We start from the raw sequence: 16,717 nt of genomic DNA, 5'->3' as shown, positions 1-16,717 counted from the left end.
TCCTCAACTACCACGGCTGCTAACCCTACCGGCTGTGTCCACTCCCAATCCTGTTTTACTAAGGCCTTTGCTGCCGGCTTGGCCAAATGATTTCCTTGCTGCACTTCATTCTCAATTTTCCTGTGTGTTTGAACTTTTATTACTGCTGCTTCTAAAGGAGCAGTGGCTGCCTGGAGTAAATTCTTGAGTATGCGGGCTATGGAGGATCATTTTTTCCCATCAAGGTGAGGGGCTCCAAAACATTGACAGCCCATGAGGCACAAGCTAGTGCCCTCACACACTGGTACATCTCTCTGGCAACTAAGTGGAGTAACACCCCCCCATCAATCTCAATCTGTCCCCATGCTGCTGAACAACTGCAGCTGTCTGTATTCTATTACTTTCCCCACAGAAAATGTGTAATGGTTTGGTGACCAAAGCTGGGGCTGTCACCAAAGCCTGCTTCCAATCTGAAAACGCCTGTACTTCTGCATCTCCCCACTCTGTCTTTTCCTGACCAGCCCTTCCTCCCTTTATCAAGGCCTGTAAGGGCTTTACCACTCGGGCAGAATCTTCCACAAAAATTCCTACAATAGTTAAAAAGTCTTCAATACTTGTCTTACCCTTTTTCTGGTGAAAAGCCTTTGTACACAAATAACCTTCCCCCGATCCTCTGGAAACTATCTTTTTTTCCTGAATACTATAACCTACTAACATCTTTGAAACAGAAATCAAACCTTTCAATTTGATCCCAGGCCATGACTTATTTTAATGATTTGTTCTTATCTTAAATAACATCATTTTATGAAGGTAACTTGCTGACAGCACATTTTCTTATATCAGAATCATCCCAAACTTAGAAAACAGTGTTTTGGGCTTCCAACTGCCCATTAGTGTCCATCTTATCTCTTCTTTCCTTTAAGAAAACTTTGTTCCTTCATCCATAGCTATCACCTAAGCTGCGTTCTACTTCCTGGAATCCCTTTAAATATCTCTCTTGTATCCAATGAATCCCACTTTTGATTCTGTCCTCCTCTGTTTACTGTCAGCTCCTCTATAACGTATCTTTTATTACCCTGTTCACTTTCCTTTCTTATTTATTCCACTGAATTATTTCCCTCATCTTTAATTATATTAATCTGTCAATTTGGTGTTATAGGCGGGCTCTCCCTTTTAGCCTTGTATCAGGAAAGAGACACAGCCAATGAGGAGTGACTGTCCTCTCTGACCTAATATTGCCTGGAAAAATTAATATATTATCCTGAACATTATCCTGCCTAGTCTCGTCAATCAGACTGGAGGGCCCAATCACAATATTCAACACAATTACCTTAGCCAATAATGTTCCACCTGTCAACAGAAAGAGGGGATTATTAGCTTATTGCCCATGTAGGTTCCTCCCCCTTTACCTCGGAAACCTAACCCATGTCATTACCAGTAATCAAGGCCATTATTAACATCTGTGATTTTTAATTGGTGAAAGGAGTCACTCTTTCGCTGGAACCTGGGCCTCCTTTATCAGCTTGAGAGACTGCTCCAGCCTCACTACCCACGAACGAATTTACTCCCTTAAATAGCAGGCACATTAAACTTGCCTTTTGTATATCCAAAAACAGATAATGGAAGCTGCCTTTCTCTGCTCCATTGTATTTAGAGAATTCGTCCTGTCTACCACTGTGTTTCCCATCATGCTGCATTCTGAATGAAGTTGGCCAAGGTGCATAGAACATAGAACAGTACAGCACAGAACAGGCCCTTCGGCCCACGATGTTGTGCCGAGCTTTATCTGAAACCAAGATCAAGCTATCCCACTCCCTATCATCCTGGTGTGCTCCATGTGCCTATCCAATAACCGCTTAAATGTTCCTAAAGTGTCTGACTCCACTATCACTGCAGGCAGTCCATTCCACACCTCAACCACTCTCTGCGTAAAGAACCTACCTCTGATATCCTTCCTGTATCTCCCACCACGAACCCTATAGTTATGCCCCCTTGTAATAGCTCCATCCACCCGAGGAAATAGTCTTTGAAATGTATATGCACAATACATATATATTGAAAATGCAATTTAAGCTTATAATACTTGGTTAATCTGTGGTTATACAGTTTATAATGCCTTTGCAGTTTATAATACCTTTGTATATGTTGAACCAGGCACATTGTGAATTCTTACTATGTATATAAGGCACTTTATAATGACCTTAACCTAGTCTACTTATTATGGTAAAACTGAAATGAAGGCCTGATACTAGAATTCTATACTAGCCCCCATCAGGCAGTGATGCGGGGTTGCGGGGCTGGCCAGCGAGCAGGAGACTGGAAATGCGGGGCTACTGCTCATGCGCTGATCTCCACTCTGATAAATCGCAGTGGCCCTTCCAACGCTGTGCTGCCGGTCTCTCCAGCAGGGAAAGGCCCCGCCTACTGATTTGCAGCGTGATCTCTCTGAGGCACACTGTGAAAGTCCGGCTAAAAGAACCAGCAGGAGTTACTCCCATTTGTATTCGGCACTTAGCGAGAGTTACTCCCGTTTTTTCTTTTGGCACTTAGAATTTGTTTTGGGGGAGAATCACCCCCTGCATGTATGGATTTGCTTCACCTGTGAGATAACCTGGGTAGCAGTACAGGTCTTAAGTCATGTGTTCCCACATTATACTGCGTTGGGTTATGCGACACCCTAAACCCCGTTTATCCAACCTGTGAGCTAGAATTTTTAGATTTTTTTTCGGAGCTTAATCTTGGGTGAGAGAAGGGAAGTGTAGCCTGCTGGCTGCACTGCCAGCTTTACCCACCACGTTTTTAGACGATGTTGGGGTGAAGGCGTGGGTCTCCTGTCATACTGGCGACGCAGCCTCAATCAATTTAGGCTCTTGAGAAAAACAAGGGTGCCCGTACATTAACAATAGTTTAAAAGAACCACATCCCACAGACACAAAAACACTGGCACCTCCCCCACGGAACCGCCCTACCCCCAGCACTGCCTCCTGGGGAACAGTGCCATAGGGCAGTGCGTGGGCAGTGTAAGGGGGTAGTGCCAGGGTACTGCCTCAGCATGACCCTCTGTGCGCCTCTGGCAGGTTCTGTTCACCCCAGTGCACATCATGGGGGAACCTGCACATCGACGCGAATGGCCTGTGCAACATGGGGTGCTTTAGACCCCTGATCTGCATTGGTAATTAGTTGTAAATGGGGATCCTGACTTTTAAAATTGGGATCCCCGTTACATGCTTGGTGGGAGCTGGGCAATAGAGTAGGGAATTCCTGCCAGCATAAAAGCTGATTTGGGGCTGCTGCTGGATTCTCCACCATTCCCGCCCACCGAAAATGGGAGCAAAAATCCACCCCTTGCCATCCTTCTTGCAAGCTGTGCCCAGCATAGCCTCTAATTCTATCTTTTACTCTCGCTCTATGTTTCTCAAATTCTATTCTATCTCTTTTAAACTCTCTAACAATGACTGTAAAATATATTCTGCACCCCTCTCCTTTCCTTCTCTATGAACGGTATGCTTTGCCTGTATAGCGCGCAAAGAACAATACTTTCCACTGCATACTAATACATGTGACAATAATCAAATTAAATATTAAGTTGATTTTTCTCTACACCCTAGCTAGGACGGAAACACCACATTCCGCACTCTCTCCTTTCCTCCTCTATGAATGGTATGCTTTGTCTGTACAGTGCGCAAGGAACAATACTTTTCACTGTATAATAATACATATGACAGTAAATCAAATCAAATATTAAGCTGACCTTTCCCTACACCCTAGCTATGACTGTAAAACTACGTTCTGCACTCTATGAACGGTATGCTTTGTCTGTATACTAATATCTGTGACCATAATAAATCAAAACAAATCAAAATCTAGATGCAACTTTGCTCCATTTTAATTAAACATTTAATTTGCTGGTTTATCCCATTAGAACATGGTCGGTCAGAAGTTTTGCCTCATCCGTGAAAAAGTCTTAAATCACAACACAAAGAAACATTGAGATATCTGAATATTAATGCAAACATGGATTTATACTTGCATGGTCCACAGATTATGCAACTAAATGCAACTCACAATAACAATGGCCTAGATCTGTTGATCAGCAACAGAGAGAGTGCATCTGATGCTGACTGCAATTTAATCCGCTCACTTACTATTTTAAGTTTTCCAATGCTGGCTCCAGGAGCAACTCAGGGATGAATAGAGTCGAACAGCCAATTGTTGAGCGTAATTACAGTGCAGCCATGCTCCCTTTTGCATAATGCACTGAAGACATACCCCTTAAGGTCTGTCTTTAATTCCTTGACTTGCATTGTTTTAAATGGAACTCTCAACCCCAACACTGCAAAACCAACCCTTACTGACAGTGCTAATCCGCACCCTGACCTCGCCTCCCCATCTCCATCCCCGACAACGCTAAAACCCCTCCCTTGCCCCATCACTACCCAACAATGTTCATTCCCCTCAACGCCAAACAATTCTTAGCGCCCCTCCCAACATCCCAACCACGCTTAACTTCTCCTCAACCCCTGACAGTGTTCACACCCCTGCAACCCTTGTACTTTAGCAGGAGTTTACAGGGTAGCTTTATGACTTTGAGTGCCAGGGTATAAAGACATCATTCGGATGCGATGCAAGGAGGGCAATCAGATAGGATTCATCATGTGCTTGCACTCTCTCTCTCTCTCTCTCTCTCTCTGTGACCAACTATTGCTTTTAGCCTATGCACTAATGATGAAAATCTACTCCAATGCCTTGAGAAGGATCAGAAAGAAAAGATAATATGCAGAGGCAGGCCCTCGGGGGAGCCTCACACGTGGGGACTCTGCTTTGTGGTGGCGGGGGAGGTATCAGATACTGCAAACAATGGGAATGCCGGTGGTAATGGGGAGGGTCGAGGGTGGAGTCCGCAGATACCTCTGGCAGAGAGTACTTTTTTCCCCAGTGATCGGGGTGCCATTTCTCAGTTGAACCAATTCCCAGCTCAAAGAGTCCCAGGTTCACATCTGGATGAACCTGTTGTCATGTTGGCAAGGTATGAAAATCTAGTGGGGGGAAGATCTGGCGAGGTGGGGGTGTTTAATTTAAATTTATTAAAATGAGTGTAAATCAGGTTCTCCCCAATTATCGGCGTGAATCTGATGACATCATCAGCAAGGGACGGCAAAAATCAGAAATTGCCATCTTGCTGGCGAGATTCATGATCTCCAGGTTTGGCCAGATGTTGCTGGCGATCTCGTGGACGGAGAGTGTGGGCTGAAGATCCCACCCCATGCAATTTGCCTTATTTGTTGCAAGGCCTGTTCTCCTGTGGTCAAGTGCCTAACCTCCATCTAAGTTCTCCCGATAGTTTGAGCAGGGGTCAAAATGGGAAGTCAGCAAGGTGGGACTGTAAGTGTGCACCGTATTATCCACATATCGGCATAAATTGCTGCTGAATTGTGCACTGTCATACAACAACAGTATTTATTTGTCAAGTCAATACCGTGGGAAAATAAATTGTGTGCTTTGCCCTCTATTGGGAGAAAGCTGAAATGTTCTGCATTTATAGAAAGGTTACACTCTTGATTTATACAGGAGGATGTAGAAAATTCACAGCTAATGCATTTGTCAAATTAACTTTGGACGGTCTACAAAAGTAAGAATCTTCCTGAACACTTCCAGAATTATGTAGGAACAATCTGTGTGTTGTGTTTTTTTCCAGTGCTGAAAGAATCTTGTAAAACCTTCAAAATGCTGCAGCATGTGGTTGGTACAGAGTTTCATGAGAACAATTTGAGTTGGCTTTCCCTGAACCACCATTCATGGCTGATCTTCTACTTCACCGTCCCACAGTATCCCCCATCTCTTAATTCCCTTATTATCTAATAATCTATTAGTCTCTGACTTGATATGCTCAGCTGCTGAGTGAGTATCCGCAGTTCTCTGGGCTAGAGAACTCCAAACATCCCCAACTCTTTGAATGAAGGGATTATTCCTCATGAGAATCCGAAATGGCTGACGTTTTTCAGCACGGTGGCACAGCGGTTAGCGCCGCTGCCTCTCAGCGCCAGGGACTCGGGTTCAGTTCAGGTGACTGTCTGTGTGGAGTCTGCACGTTCTCCCCATGTCTGCGCGGGTTTCCTCCGGGTGCTCCGGTTTCCTCCCACAGTCCGAAAGACGTGCTGGTTAGGTGCATTGGCCATGCTAAATTCTCCATCAGTGTACCCGAACAGGGATTGTGGCGACTAGGGGATTTTCACAGTAACTTCATTGCAGTGTTAATGTAAACCGACTTGTGACACTAATAAATAAACTTAAAACTTTTTCACGAAACTCTGATTGCTCATTCTAGACTTTTCAGCTAGGGGAAAACATCCTCCCAGCATCTGTTCTGCGAAGCCCCTTAAGAATTTTATACAATTCAATGAGATCATCTTTAGTCTTCTAAACTCTTGGGCATATAAACCAACTGTATGCAATTTATCCTTATATCCAATGCCCAGCCCAACTTCATTTTCCATAGTCTTCATGATGCGTTTTTCTGACTGGACGTGCTTGCTGGGGACAATGTCGAGGTATTGAATTGGCTGATGAGTCACCCAGATTAATCCTGGGCATCTCCCAGCCTCTGGAGCAAGAGCGGCAGTGACAAAAATCGACTGATGAATGACTTTTTTCAAATTTAACTATCAAAGCGAAGGATGCAGAGCACCACAAGTGAACAATAGTTCTTTGTGTGTGTGAGGGGCTTTTATTAATTACATCAACATTGGAAGGGAAGGGTAACACATTTTCATGCTGATTTTAGCTGAATCAATGTGGGCATTCTTCAGTGATTACTTTCTGAAATGGGAGGTGACGACACAAATATTGGAAAACCTCGGGTGATTACAATCTATTTGAAATTCAAGTAATAAATTCCTTTGAAGATAGCAGAGGCTGAAGATGGGAAATAATTTACTTCTGTTATCTCAAGTCATGTGCATATCATGATTAGCTTGGCTAATATTTAGAAACTTCTATCACAATTAGACATGAGCTTTTTGCGACTTGTACACATCACTGCTCTAATAAGCCATCCTCTGCTCAACATGCAAATTATCCTGATACGCACTATCAACGGAATACCCTATATACCTTCAGTAAATTGAGACAACAGCAGCATAAATTCCAAAAACCTAGTGTTAATAAACAACTGAACTTAGTGTTAATAAATAATTACCTGAGACTAAAGCTGTAAATCTATTGAGAGGAATATGTTCATGCAATTTAGTAAGTTTATGAGAACACCCTCCCTCCCCTCTGTTTTGAGATTGATAGCCTGAAATACACTCATTCCTTTGTATGTATCGTGTGAATCTTGAAAACTGTTAGAGATGTTAAATGGATGAGACATTAAACTAAGGCCTGTCTCATTTTTCAGGCTAAGGTAAAAGATCCCGCAACACTATTTTAACAAGAGTAAGGAGATTCTCACCAGTGCCTTGGCTCACACTAACAGAACTAACAGAAGCCAATAAGGTTATTTGGTCGTTACCATATTAGGAATATAGGAATTAGGAGCAGAAGTGGGCAAATTCAGTCCTTTGAGCTTGCTCCCCCATTCAATCAGATCATGGCTGATCTCTCCCTGGCCTCAAATCCATCTCCTTACCTGTTCCCCATATCCCCATATCTCTTTTTTAATCAGGAATATGTCTTGAACCATTCCATGATTGAGACTCCACCGGGCTATGGGACAGCCAGTTCCACAAATTCACCACCCTCTGTGAGTAGTAGTTCTTCCTCATCTCAGTTTTAAATCTACTGCCTCACAACCAATACCTGTGACCTCTTGTTCTAGTTTGCTCCATAAGAGGAAACATTTGGGCTACATTTGCTTCATCAATCCCTTTTTAAAATTTTATATACTCGATCAGTTCCCCCCCTCATCCTTTTAAACTCCAGTGAGTATAACCCAAACTGTTTAATCTCTCCTCATACATCAACCCCTCATCCCTGGAATCAATCTGGTGAACCTCCTCTAAACTGCCTCTAATGCCACCACATCCTTCCTTAAATAAGGAGACCAAAACTGGACACGATACTCCAGATGTGGTATCACCAACACTCTATACAATTGCTGTTTGAGGGAGTTTGCTGCACTCGGATAATAACTGTGACAATGCTTTACAGCGCTTCACTGGTTGTTTGGGACAAGCTATGGTTGTGAAAGGTTCTATGTAAATGCAATGATTTTTTTTTTTCTTTTTACTGTTGTATGATTTGTTTGTGTTGTTTTTGAAGAATATTTGATTGTTATATCGTGCCATATAACGTCCATGGAAGGGTTTTCTATCAGGAAATCGTGAACAGTTTTTCATAGTCAAGTATCAATGGTATGAAATCAGGGCTTAAAGAGTCAAATCATGAGGACAAGTTGCATAAACATATCTTGTAATGTCTTGAGTTTCAACAGTTGAGGAATGATTTAACTGCGGTGTTTAAAATTATATCAAGATTTTATAGGGTAGACACGGAGAAACTATTTCCCCCGATGGAGGAATCACAACAATAAGACACAAATCTCTTCCTCCAAGGAACTGTAGTTATTCAGACCTTTCAAGGCTGATATCAACAAATTTTAATTGGAAATGAAGAGCTATAGGGGCGATTCTCCGGGGCTGTTCACCCCGGCTGGGATTCCCAATGGCCACTGAATCAAGCATGAGGGCCAAGTGGGATTCTCGCTGGACGTCAAACCTCTTTACTTCAAGTCTCCCGACCTGCTCCCAGAGAGGGCGAGAACCTGATCGGAATGCATTTGCATCGATTGTAATATAATTAGCGTGTTTGAGGCAGAATGCTCTGGTCTCTCGGGATGCTCTCACCCTCCCCCAACTGGAAGTCTCACGCGCGTCAATCTCCCATGGTCCTGACAAGTGGGGACCAGGCACCGTGAATTCCGAAGAGGAGCAGGATCTGTCAGCATGATTAGCTCCCACCCCTCTCAAGGTCAGTGCAAAACTCACCCCTCTCCACAAACATTTCCAAGTGCCAATGACTCGCACCTGACTAGCACTGCCAGGGCCAACATGAAATGCACTGATTTTCCCACTGGTGGCATCACTTTGTTTTTGTTGGAGAATCCAGCCCATAGTTCCTATGCAGGTAAATAAGAATTTTAGCAAAGATTAGCCATGATGTGCACTGTGGCGCAGTGGTTAGCACTGCTGCCTCACAGCGCTAGGGATCCATGTTTGACAGGTCTGTGTGGAGTTTGCATGTTCTACCCGTGTCTGTAAGGGTTTCCTCCAACAGTCCAAAGATGTGTAGGTTGGTGGATCAACCATGGTAAATGCGCAGGGTTAGGGGATATGATGGGCGTGGGTAAGATGCTCTTTCAGAAAGTCAGTGCAGACTCAGTTGGCCAAAAGGGTCCTTCTGCATTGTAGAGATTCTATGGATTCCAATTGCTTCCTATATTAGAGTTCTTCCGATGTTGCACAGTCCAAGTTAGCAGGAAAGGCTCTTGCAAGCTAGGCTGTACTGTAAGATTCAATTCTTTCTTACTTTCTAAACTGAGCATAATTTAAATGCTCAATTTGTGATAATTATTGTAAAACGCATGTTTGTTTGAACTGCACCAGATGGATGGTTATGTTTTAAATAGCTTTTCCCAGCAAACTTTGAAACGCAAATCCTGAAACACACAGAATCCTTAGCATGCTACAAATGTTTCCTGTCTCTTGCATCGCTCGATGTGTTGAAGATACTAACTTTACAAAGTTAGATCAAGTGATTGCCATCCAGGAATATTTCCTGTCAACCATGCTCAATGATATCTTTGGAAATTATAATTTCATTTATCAAGTCTTGGGACCCAGTAGCCAATGCGATGTAACCTTGGCGTCACAGCAAGATTGTGCCTATTGGTTTAATACAGCCCAGACACAGAGCAGTATAGAATGAGTGGCCGCTGAGACACACTTGCATGGCATGCCATGTTGTGCATCTCGATCACATGCCATTCTCAGGCTGCTGAAACTTTGGTACCTGGTCCTCATCAGCTGCTTTATTTTGTTTCATCGCCAGTCACTAATTTAAACTTAATTTGATTACTGAATGGCTAAAACTGACAATTGCCTGAAAAGATTTGTTAAACTGGTGAATAACTAAAATGTTAACTCCATTGGATACACACCATTTCGCGTAATTGCAAAGGTATGTTGTTTTACAATTCTAGCTTGAACTGGACACTATAAATTACTTGTTTAAACATTATAAAGACTAATTAGCATGATGTGTCATGATATTGTTTATGGAGTATTGCTCCTCCCCGTCATCCAAAAATCTAAATGTCTCATTTGCTATACACTGTGCTTTGTTGCATTGTAATTAAATAGAGCAAGGTTTTAAAAAAACCTCAAAACATTTATTCTCAAAGTCACAGCATGCTTGTCTTGTACAATAATGTCCATTTTTCAGGAATGATTTATATACGTGTGATTTCTAGAAAATCTATGAAGTACATTTTCACCCAGCATCTAAATATTTGCAGTACATTTCCAAAGTGAACCAGTTTTCAAAACTGGTCACCGGACGTTGAACTGGTTATTCAGCAATGTACCTTCGTGTTAAGAATGCATTGTGTGTCTGTCGAAGGCTGTAACTTTCATTCTGTTGATAGACTGACTGAGTGGAGACCCCACCTGGTTCACCAGGCAATAGCAGCAAATATATACAGAACTATTTTCTTTCAATCGATCAACAAAACCTTCGGACGGAATTGTCCTGTCGCCTCTGCCACAGAAATCATAGCGGGCAGGGGCGGACCATGCAAAAGTCTGCTGGCCTTGGGTGGGAATTTCCGGTCTTGGGAAGCGTACCCGGAAAATCCTGCCCATTATTTCCACAAACCAACCTGTTGAAATCTTTGCGTGGTTTGAATTGTTACAGCCACAAACCATATTTAACTCATCAAATCTTAATGAAATACTGATTTAATGCACCAAATGATAAAATTCCAACAAATCTCCCAGCAAGTTGCTCAAGTAATTTCCTGCAGTTTTACTCAGAAAAATGATAAGTTGAACCATTGATGTATCCTTCAAACCAACAAACTAGGCCACATCCAGATCACCAAGTGTCTGCCTGCAAAGTCATTTTAGTCTTAGGAGGCTTAATTCAGGATTTTGGTGATTTATCATTGAACTTAACGGGGCCGGGTGGAGCTGTGCTTAACTTCATTGTTTCAGAGAGAGTAATGATAAAGATTGTGTACACTTTCCAAAACCCACCACCTGGTGTAAGTAAAGAGGTAAGTCAATGAGGTCATAGTTTTCTCTCTGTGCTGTATAATATAATTGCCAATGGAGCAAATTCTCCAGGAAATTCTGGGCCGAGGTATCAGAAGATATGTGCAAATACAGAACAGATCACTGGCCTACTTGAGAGAAAAGGGCTGGGGGAGAAAGATCAGTAAAAACACATTAAGTTGACATGTCAATGTCCCTTAAGCTCTGGGACAATAGATTGAACACAGTAAGAGTTTTAACAACACCAGGTTGAAGTCCATCTGTTGAATGTGAAACACCAAAGTCTTGCTGAAGCTTGTGAGTTCAATTTCAAATGGGAAAACGTAATCTCAACTCACTTCTCAGAGGCTGACGTGCACAGCATGCAAATTAACAGAAAGTTAGACTTAACCTTTGACATCATCACCGGAATTTTCCTGTCTCGCCTGCCACGGGAATCGTAGCGGGCGGAACGGGACCATGTGAAGGTTGTTGACCTCGGTGAGATTTTCTGGTCTTGGGGCAAGCGCAGCCGGAAAATCCCGCCCTGCAACTCAGCATGTCCGTCGCTCTTCAAACCCTCCATTTGAACAACTTTCTATCAGGAGGTGTTTAACTCTTTTTAGTTCGTGTGTGTAATGTTTGAATCAAATCTGTAATGTTTTCATACAGGGGATTGCTTCATTTTTACATTCATGCTGTGGAATTTGCTTGGATTCAGTTTCATATTAAATTATTTAAAAGGGATTAAAACATAGATGAACATTTCATAAAATTGTTGTGTACACTTGCCTTTCATCCATGTTTGGCATATAATACTGACAAAGGCACGCTATCTCCAGAAAATGTTTCGGTACATAAAATGCTGCTTTGAGCAATGTATCCCCAAATGATATATCTTTTTATTATAAATCAGGTCGTTCAGACAACAAGTACCACAGTGCCAACATATGTAGTTAGACCACCACAGCCATCACCAACAAGGTATGTCTGTTCCCAATTGTGAATTGTATGTGTTCATGGTTAACGAGTACTTTGCTTGCATACCAATTTCCACTCCTAGGTTCTGCTCTCCCCCACTTTGATATACTGAGGAAAGAACTTGCATTTATATAGTAACTCTCATGATCTCAGGATGTCACAAAACTACCAATTAAGTAGTTTTGAAGCGCAGTTCTTTCTATATCATTAGAAATTATGCACCCTTGTGTTTTTTTTTTCGTGTGATCTTGATTATCAAGTTTGAGATATCCAGCTGACCGTCACATGAGCCTTGTTGCAACTGGTAACTCTGTACAGTTCTCTCATCTGAAACCTCCTATTTGACATCTATAGGAATTTCGTATTTTGTTTTCCAAACTACCATTACCTCCCTTCAGACAACAGCCCAAATTCTCCGGTCTTGTACACCCCGCTACTGTGGCCAGTGAGAACAGAGAATTTGGTGCTCAGCCAAATCTCTGTTTACTATCCCAGCCGTGGGAGAGGTCGGAGAATTGCAGCCTACATTTGTGTTTTTTGGCTCTTTACAAATGCTTGAGCTTGGAAAAACTGAAGTATCAACAGCTTTCGGCTAGATGCTTGGGGAAATGCATGGCCTGCCCTTCATCATTCACCATAAATCTTTATTATTAGCCTTGGGGGTCAATTGATTCTCTCTTTGCTGTTCCAGGTGAAACTTATGTGCTTAATGGTTGAATAGCACAGGACATCAAGCTTACAATCACTGAATTTCAAATTCATTTCAATGATGATCTCAATTATCACATCATTTCATTGACAATGTGAGAATGTATTGGAGTATAATCATGAATTTCATTTCTTTTCTCTCCTGAAAGTGTTTTTGTTTCCTTTCAGGCCACCACCCCCACGTCCAGCACCTTCGAGACCTGTTCCTCGGACCCAAAGGGTATAGGTTATATTGCAGTTGACACTGTACAGGACTCTTGTGCAGGCGTTCAAATTGTGTGTGCTCATTTGCGATCTTGCCCGTGCCCTCCCAGAGTGTCAATCAACTTCACCGATTCATCAACATTAAAGTTAATCAAACACTTCTGCATTCTACACACGCTTCATTTTCCTCAAGAAAGCCTTGTCTGCCGATAGCAATCTTCAAAGGAAATTGCAACTGAATACCTCCTACGTTTTAAAAAATGAAACTTGTCTGAAATTTACTTTAGTTTGAAGGAACCTTTCTGTTTTAACATGCTGAAAGCTCACCCATGGTTACTTGCTCTTGAATACTTGATGCATAATAGCAAAGAAGAAAAAAAAAACTATTACTACTGACAACTAATTTATTTTGCTATTTTGAAGATTGCAACATTGAGCAGCATGTTCCACCTTTCCTATCTTCTCTTGAGGTTTTCAACAGCTTCCGTGTTGTTTGATTGCTTTGGTGAACTTTCTCTGCTGGCTCCCCACTCAGAAGTCCTCATTATGTCTGCAACAGAGCACAATGAGAATAATTTGTCTTTTCAATCCATCAAGGGAATAATTTGTAAACATCATCTGCTGTGTCCATGCAATTTCTTAAAATATGTGCCTATTTTAAATTGAGTTTGAAATTTAAACGTGTTTCTATTTACCCTATATTTTGTTTCCACTGCCCTGGAGATTTTTTCTTGGTTCCCTTGCTGACACTTCACAAACCAAGATGGGAGTCAGACAACCTCTTCTCGTGCTGCGTTTTAGTTTCCAGCAAGAAAGCTGTGACAGTTGCTCTGAGTTGATTTTTGACTTGAGTTTATTTTTAAACACTCATCACTGGGTGCACATCATGCAGTGAATTTTAAGTGTGAAGCTGTATCTGACCACCATGTGGTACAATATTGCCTTGTGTGTTAAAACTAGCTGCTGGAAAGTTACTCCTAGGTACCACCGACAACTCGGGAGAAGCTTGTCGTTATTTGTATTTGTACGTCAAGACACTTGGGACACACATTTTAGTTGCAGTGTTGAATGTTCATTTTAGTATCTTTTTTTTAATGAAATTTTAATGGAAATCTCGTACAGTACAGTGCACAGTACTTGCATCTGGTACTGTAAGGCTTCACTCTATCTCTTGACAAGCTCCTGTGTATTGTGTTGTATGCTACTTGATATATGTAATAGCAGTTTATTCAAACACAGCTGCAATAACATTGGCAAATGAATCATTTTTCTACCCAGCATGTCTGATGGGTACAAACCTAGACAAATGTTGTACATTTCCTGCATAGATAATGTATGTACCCTGGACAAATGGCACATAAGATGTATAATGGAACTTTTATATTGTGTTAAATGAGGTTTGCCATGATACATTGCAAAACTTTTAACTGGCACTTCTGATTCAAGCTATCTTGATTTATATATAATATAGTCTGTGAAGCAAATAGCCTTGTAATCTACTGCAAAAAACAGGTTTGTAAACTTATTGAACTTGGGATACTGTTGTGTATAGGACTATAGTCTAAAATCCCATCAGAATGCATTATTTTTCCTTGAAATGTTCTCAGCTGATGGTCAATTACAGTCATGGTCCGTGTAAAAATCTTTTTCTGCCATGGTTCAACAAAGATCTAATTGACCTTCCCAAAATATTCCTGAAAGTGAAGCATAACCAGCAATGCTTATAAATCTATGATTCTGAAATTATGGACTTGATTTTAACTCTGTGTAAGTGGTATGTTCTGCATGAGTTTTAATCTTTCCCTTTAAGTTCATTCAAGAGTCAGCAGTAGACTCCAGGATTAAATATGGGCATGATGGTTGATGCAGCAACATTTTATCTTTGTGTGGCTTCCACTGTGCTCTGGACATGAGCATATGGGGCGGCACGGTAGCACAGTGGTTAGCGCTGCTGCTTCACAGCTCCAGGGACCTGGGTTTGATTCCCGGCTTAGGTCACTGTCTGTGTGGAGCTTGCACATTCTCCTCGTGTCTGCGTGGGTTTCCTCCGGGTGCTCCGGTTTCCTCCCACAGTCCAAAGATGTGCGGGTTCAGTTGATTGGCCATGCTAAAATTGCCCTTAGTGTCCTGAGATGCGTAGGTTAGAGGGATTAGTGGATAAATATGTCGGGATATGGGGGTAGGGCCTGGGTGGGATTGTGGTCGGTGCAGACTCGATGGGCCGAATGGCCTCTTTCTGTACTGTAGGGATTCTATGATTTTTAATTAAATATCCAACTGACAGATGAACAACATCCAACCATCTTCTCAAACTCATTAGACTGATCAGATTAATTTTATGCATCTAAGATTGGTATTTGTTGAAATATTCATTCAAATTCTGGCTGGAGGAATGCATCATATGCCTGTGGTGTTAATAGTTCATCTCTTGGGTTTCACATAAATTCATCACATTGAAACAGTCGCAGGCACATGTATATCTTTTGTAACAAGGATAGAAGAGTGTACCTTACTGTGAGCCAGGTGATTGTACCAATGACTTTTGTGCCTAACACAGAATGCTGCAAGCCAGATGCTGGTTGGGCGTTTTTACAAGTGGATTATCTATTTATAGATTTCGGGTTAAAGCAATATATATACTTATAATTTAACGTCGAAGTGAGTGGAAAGTTGACACCTAACATGGGATTTTAGAGTACCGAATGAACCCCCTCCCCCAGCACTGGCACTACTTAGATTAGCCAAAACCATCAATGGATTTGAGGCTACAGTTCACTCCCAGGTATCCCTTGTTCTAAATGTAACCAAACTCTCTTTACTTCACTTGAATATTTGCACTTGTTTTGCTTACAACTAAGTAGTGTTTTACATTTTTCAAAAATACTGATTTTTATTAAAAGATGTAAAGATATTATGCACCTGTGGATGACAAAGGGCTTTTATTTAATCTATATAAAGAGCAATAATGAAATAAAAATGATTCTTTTTCTAAACTGAAGTCCTCATTTAATCTGAGGTTTCTTTTAGATGTGTGTTGATTATTTATTGTTTAGGCAGTGAGACAGCGATTCTCAACTTCGGTTACACTTGAATTGATGGTTTGTTTTATCCTTCACTCTCAGCTTTACTTTCCAATGTCGACATCTCACCCAACATCAAAGACAGGCAGGCAACATGCTTCTTTCTAGCTAGTGTGTTGGTTATAATGATTGAGTCTTGCAATCGCGAGCAGCGTTAGACGATCCTCATTGAAAATAAGCTCCTACTTTATACTGGCAACTCTCTTAATGTTATTGAAAAACCATGCCAGAGTTTGAAACAGGCTGTGACTGTTTTAGGTTCTCAGGTACGTTGCTGAAGTTAGAACACTGAGGACAAATGGCCAATTCGGCCCAGAATGGTGTTAGTTGTGTGAAGACAAATGAGCTACGTCTCATCTTATACATCTCTGGTAGCTCAGTCAAGAATAGCAATATTGACTTCCATTTATATAGCACCTTTAGCGTAATGTCACAAAATAATTCAGAGGAGTATTATAAAGCAGCATCTGACACTGCCACATGAGGTAATATTCGGCAGAAAGCCAAAACCATGGT

General features: G+C 41.6%; 1 protein-coding gene across 2 annotated transcripts in view; it reads left to right on the top strand.

Annotated features, from left to right (window-relative positions):
* Nucleotides 1–16,116, top strand: part of LOC144510106 (disintegrin and metalloproteinase domain-containing protein 9-like) — a 142,499-nt gene extending 126,383 nt beyond the window's left edge. For both annotated transcript variants that reach the window (XM_078239381.1, XM_078239382.1), the window contains 2 exons: nt 12,145–12,212; nt 13,086–16,116. In XM_078239381.1, coding sequence (XP_078095507.1) covers nt 12,145–12,212; nt 13,086–13,143 — 126 coding nt within the window. In that variant the 3' untranslated portion in view covers nt 13,144–16,116. The remainder of the gene's footprint in view (nt 1–12,144; nt 12,213–13,085) is intronic.
* Nucleotides 16,117–16,717: the final 601 nt, after the last annotated feature.

Source organism: Mustelus asterias, chromosome 22 (genome assembly GCF_964213995.1).
Source record: "Mustelus asterias chromosome 22, sMusAst1.hap1.1, whole genome shotgun sequence".
In the NCBI taxonomy this organism is placed as follows: Eukaryota; Metazoa; Chordata; class Chondrichthyes; order Carcharhiniformes; family Triakidae; genus Mustelus; species Mustelus asterias.
The sequence above is the reverse complement of the archived record's forward strand: the minus strand, read 5'-3'. Positions and strand labels throughout refer to the sequence as shown.